Source organism: Perkinsus marinus (genome assembly GCF_000006405.1).
Source record: "Perkinsus marinus ATCC 50983 genomic scaffold scf_1104296930258, whole genome shotgun sequence".
NCBI lineage: Eukaryota > Perkinsozoa > Perkinsida > Perkinsidae > Perkinsus > Perkinsus marinus.
In genome coordinates, this window is record NW_003216178.1 from 55,010 (window position 1) to 60,589 (window position 5,580).

The 5,580-nt window shown below is 48.7% G+C and overlaps 3 protein-coding genes across 3 annotated transcripts in view; all 3 read right to left on the bottom strand.

The window, feature by feature from the left end:
- Pmar_PMAR007877 (hypothetical protein) overlaps nt 1-372 on the bottom strand; it is a gene marked incomplete at both ends in the record, with an annotated part of 1,357 nt that extends 985 nt beyond the window's left edge. The window contains 2 exons of the mRNA XM_002787138.1: nt 141-259; nt 307-372. Coding sequence (XP_002787184.1) covers nt 141-259; nt 307-372 — 185 coding nt within the window. The remainder of the gene's footprint in view (nt 1-140; nt 260-306) is intronic.
- Nucleotides 373-792: 420 nt separating this feature from the next.
- Nucleotides 793-1,426, bottom strand: Pmar_PMAR007878 (hypothetical protein; the record flags this gene model as incomplete). The annotated part of the gene is made up of 4 exons (XM_002787139.1): nt 793-868; nt 913-1,006; nt 1,056-1,159; nt 1,332-1,426. The coding sequence occupies 4 exons, from the start codon at nt 1,424-1,426 to the stop codon at nt 793-795; spliced, it is 369 nt and encodes a 122-aa protein (XP_002787185.1).
- An 89-nt stretch (nt 1,427-1,515) lies between these two features.
- Pmar_PMAR007879 (hypothetical protein) lies at nt 1,516-5,169 on the bottom strand (the record flags this gene model as incomplete). Its single annotated transcript, XM_002787140.1, has 10 exons — nt 1,516-1,576; nt 2,199-2,333; nt 2,375-2,502; nt 2,544-2,643; nt 2,691-2,920; nt 2,964-3,423; nt 4,212-4,342; nt 4,388-4,463; nt 4,514-4,725; nt 4,834-5,169. The coding sequence occupies 10 exons, from the start codon at nt 5,167-5,169 to the stop codon at nt 1,516-1,518; spliced, it is 1,869 nt and encodes a 622-aa protein (XP_002787186.1).
- Between the last annotated feature and the right edge of the window lie 411 nt (nt 5,170-5,580).

A 5,580-nucleotide genomic window follows, 5' to 3' on the forward strand; every position in this document is an offset into this window, starting at 1 on the left:
CCTTGTGCCGAGTATGCCTATGTATATAGCGCACGCCATGAAACGGTGCTAGTCAGCCACTATTGATTGAAATAAGACAGACTTTCCCAATTTCAAGGGTTTGAGTTCAACCATGCCTTCCGAAGAAGAGGACAGCCTACCGTGCCGGCTGGAAAGTGGCAATCTCTTTCTGAATCATCTCCTCCACCCTTGCAAAGTCCTCCTGCCCAAATGGATCAATAAAAGGCAGCGCATCGATCAGCTGATAGTTAGGGATAGACTGAATACCAACGGTCACTCTAGGGAACGACCAGTGACCACCACTACCTGGTAGAGATGCTCCGACAGATGTAGTGGTCCATCACCAACGGCCAACATCTTCTCCTCTGCCATTCCAAGTGAGAACTAATATAACTGAACAACCGCCACTAACAGTGTAGGAAAATATGCACATGGTCAGGTGACATGTGTTGGTGACAATATGAAAATTCTTAGGAAATTTCGGGAAATTTTCTTCGTTTTCTGTACCCTTCCACTCGAATCTGCATGTAAACTCCTATAATTAGTAAGGAAACTCCTAAACTCAGCTGAGCTAAGAAAACATATACTCCTTCAACACTGATCTCTTCGTCGCTACTCCTCCTCAGCCGCGCACGGGATACCTCCTAACTCGACACTCTGTAGTTTATAACCAAAAATTGATGATACTATCATGTGGATACTCTTTCTTGGCAAGGACGTGCATTTAATGCCTATCCCCAGCCTGTGCTGCTGCTGAACTTGACGTTCAGTGGTGACATAATAGGCCTGCTTCTACCCACTAGGCCAGTCCATCCCGCTTGCCGGCACCTTCTCCATACCCAACGCCTCTTTGCGTGCTTGCAGCTTCCTACACATACATAGTCTCACGAAAGCTGAGACTAGTGAACTCACCTGTTCGTGTGCTCCCAATGGAAGCCTGCCTTCTGATAAGCATACCGCCTTTCCCACCAAATGTAATTGGGAATAAACCAAAAACCGGTCCAGACTAAAACAGAAGGACAAATCAGACCACTTTGCTGACGGTCACAACCTACACACGAACCACATAATATTCGTATAGCACCACTTCTCAGTGAATACCATCTTGGGGAAGTGCCACAGACAAGTAAAATAGTCATAACTTTTATCGCGGCCATACCTGCCCACAACCATCCATCAACATTCCCTACTACTACTACTACTACTACTACTACTACTACTACTACTACTACTACTACTACTACTACCACTACTACTACTACTACTACTACTACTACTACTACTACTACTACCACTACTACTACTACTACTACTACTACTACTATCCTCACCTCTGCTGATTATGAGGAAGGACCACGTACTCGGGGAGCTCACGACCGTGAGCTCCACCGAGACGAATTGCAGCGCGAGCAGCTACCCGAAGCATCAGACTCAAAGTGTCCAAATACCAACAATACTGCAACCGACCGCGCGCGCCCAACTAATCGATTACGATATTATTCACAAAACACTAGTTCAAGTGCAGAAACCCGACTTCGCTTTGATGTTATTCTGGTATGTCATTGATACCATATATCTGAGAACCAAAACATATATCTCTGCGCACAGCGAAGATTCGAAGATACGCCCCTGGTCTCTCACCTGCTTGAAGTCCCACTCATCGCATCACACAAAACGATGCTAATACTACTACGACCAGGTCCATGTATTACTGACTCGAATGCTACTATGGACTACTTCTACCCTACGAAGTGAGCACTATATTGTCCTGAAGCTCCCGCTAGCAGGTTTAAAAGAGATGTTCACTGGAATGCTCCACCGAACCACGACTACGACTAAGACACCGTTGCCGGTTGAGTTAGCAACTAGCGTCACACGTAAGGAGGACAAAAAAGGGGAAAAGGCGGTGGATGGTCCAAGCCTGTGCCTGGACCTGTACGTGATATCACAGAAACGCTGCCAACCATAGGAGACCACCGCCACTACCCTGATAATAATGATGATATTAAAAAGAATATTAAGACCTGGTTACTCAGCGACCAAACTACTCCTTCGTCGGCGATGACGTTGATGATAATAGTTTAATGATAACACACCTATAGGAGGTGACAATAGATATACGCATAACGGGATTTCATAGGTTCATGATAGCGTAACACTCGACACTGGTGGACGCTATAATACTGGGCAGCTACCACATTTCTGTGGCGCGTGACGGAGACTCATTCGCAGTAGCCAGGCTACTGCTGGTAGTACTGCTCTCAGCAGCACTCGTGAGGCGGGAGCGACCTCCGTCCATGCCCAAGGGGACCCATGAATCCCCCTTGAAGGGCCTATAACATAACATAGTCTATAGCAGTCGGTGATAGTTTACATTCTCGTTCTCCAGCCGTCATGGTAGTCTACGTGCTGGTGCAGAGGATGACCGATTGGGCTGCAGGACAGATCAGAATCGAACGCCTCCTCATGGTGAAGGCAATCATCGCCCAGAAGCGCCGCCACCTACCAATTACATAGGACATACCACTCCTCTCTGAACTCACCTCGCTTGGCAACAAGCACCTGCCTATTCCAACAGTATGTTGATCATCAATAGATGGCCTCCTATCAGCACCTCCACTATCTGATGGGGGACTCGGCGCACTGAACCAACGTCACCATACGCCCTTCCCTTCACACGAGTTCCTGACCTTGAACTTGGCGTGAACTCAGGAGCGTTGGCATTGAGCCCGTTCATGAACATACTGTCACCATTGGGCCCCTCGACTGAGCTCGGCAGGGGAAGCCCCAGCGCCGTCTTCTCAGCCCGTACGAAGTACACTGCACGGTGCTTAGTCTTCTGCCATTTGTTCCACGTCCTATATGATTGCCAAGCCGCGGTCCCACTATGGCCCAACTCTCGAATCTGTGATATCGGTACCTACACCACAGAATCATCATCAGTAGGACTCCCATACCACTACTTCCTCGAAATTATCCCGAGTCGGCGAAGAGGACGTGGGCTTCACATGAGCCAGTATCTCCTCTCCCAATATGGCCGTCGGCATATCAACTTCGACATCCAGTTGCAGATAATACGCCCCATCCTTAGAATCATACATAATCTTAACCAATTCGCTTGCGCGTGCGTGCACGGACATCCTGCATGATGCAACAGTCCTGCCACTGCTAGGTCTCACATTGGCAGAGCAAGGCACCGGCCCACGCTGGCCATAATGAGCACCCGTGATGCGTTTTAGGAGGTCTCCCACTGGCACCATCACAGTGCCAAGTGCCGAGGTTGTAGATCTCTCATGGAAAGTGCCTCGTTTGGAGGGAGGGTCTACCCAGAAAGGCTGATGATGACCAACCGTGACCGCAGCCGTGGACATAATGGCGAACCTCGGGACAAGATAGTTGGACAGGCTGAAAGCAGCGCGTACTCTACATAACGATAACATCTGATATTAAAAGAGCTCAACACAACGCACTTCTGACCATTGAGACGATAAAAGTCGCGCCACCTGATGCAGCACCATAGAGAAATTTGGTAAGATTGAACGATGCAAGATGAGCTCCTTCTCACTGTAACGATAAACACCTCAATAAGGCTGCTTAAAGCCCCAGCAGCAACACAGAGGGAGCCTCCATAGTCTTGTGAGAGACATCTAGTGATGATGTAGCTGAGGGTAGCTGAGGGTAGCTGTGGTAGTCAGTACCTCAGTACACTATCTACTAACAACAACTTGGCCGAGTGGACTAGACTCGGACCTGTGCGTCGATGACTGCATTGGACGTCGTCGATCATATAATAATGGAGAATTGATACTGTTCAATGTTACACTGGTAGAGTGATAGCAGTAATAGCAGCTCTATACAAGAAGTGGGGAAAATGACACAAAAAATGTTCACTGCTACTGGCTGGATGCTCACAAGCCTTCTCACAAGGAAACACTGTAACACTTCAGAGTCGACCTGTGAACCTGGCAGACTCACTGGCTTAGCGTTCTTCCTGAGACCAGCTAGTTTCAGAGCCGTGAACAAAGTTGACAAAAGAAGCCATCGTACTGGTAGTGGGAAAAGTATAAAATTACTCTATATAAGAACGACAACTGCTCGAGGTGACTGGAGACGATGTATAGCTTGGTTCGAAGCCTCCACTGGTGGAGCTGCTCGAGTGCTTCCGGACTCTGACACAGTACTATCAAATCAGCACAGATCAGGACGCCTACGCAGCGAAGGAAGTAGTGGAAGTTCTCCAGCTATCGAATCGGTCCTCGCCAACAGCCATTGTGGTGTCCAGGGGAAGCCGCAGTGGGCTTACCCTGTAGCCCTTCACACTGTCGACACTGCAATTCGCTGCCTAAAAGCAACCATTACCATATATCACTCACATCAGAAGGTTCACTTCCTCCAACTGGGAAGGCTCTCCATAACGAACATCTTCGTGGCACCTCAGTCCAGGTGGCGAGAAATGGCGTATACTGCATACCACACGGTGAAGCCAAGCCTAGTAGCGCGACCGTCTCCTTACTCCGGCTTAAACTCTGGGGCATTGGCATTGAGACTTCCGCTGCTAAATGCGGCATCGATGTTAGATGGTTCAAGGGCTAGCTGCTTCCCGCGGCCCGACAGGAGGAAGTACTGGGCGTGATGCTTGTTCTTATGCCACTTGTTGGAGGCCTTGTATGCTCCCCACACTGTCGGAGTGCTATTGCCCAACTCCCTTATATTAGACATGGGAACCTGAGCCGACGTGATTAGATGACCCTATGAGATCGATCTTACATCTGAGAAATTCTCATGACTCGTACGTCGGTGACCCACTCCTGAGGCGTTCGCTAGAGGCCTCACATTATCAAGAATTTGGCAGCTGACGTCGACAGTGGGTACGTCGATGTCAATATTGAGCTCCACTTCATAGGTGGCAGATACCGTGTTGTACTTTATGCGAACGAGACTACTCGCGCGGGCTTTCATCGGCATTCTCGCAGTGCTTACAGTGGTCGTCAGATCACCATCGTAGCCCCTCGGGAAGTAGATAGTCTTCCTACCATCATCATCATATTCGCTTGATGAAGTAGATGGACGAGTGAGTTGCTGCAGCAAGTCCTCGACTGGCACGGAGATCCTCGCGTGAACTGTGGTAGTTCCAGAAACGGGATCGTCAGAACCGGTCTCATAGGACATGCTCTGCCGAGCTACTGAATCACTGTCGGCTAAAGTGCTAGACATAGGCATATGAACAATACACCAGGCTGAGTCGTACGTAGTAGTTTTTTAATCTGTCGAGTGAGAAAGAGAAACCCAGTTTCAATTCCTAGTCTCTCCGAATGCTAGGGAATTTACGAAATGCCAGAAAGCCTGTGAGAAGTCATCCGGGGTTCCTGAGGCAATACGGTAATACGCGCAAAGCACACGGTCATGTCCACAGAGCTGACAGTAGGCCTAGGATGGCTTGCGCTCGTGAAATTCTCAACGATAATTTCTTGTAAATTTCGACTTCGTCTAGCATCACCACTGCTCGTGAGTTTCATAACGCGGGTGAGACCCCACTGAGTAATTAGAATAGAATAGAACCCCATTGGGTTCTACTATGTA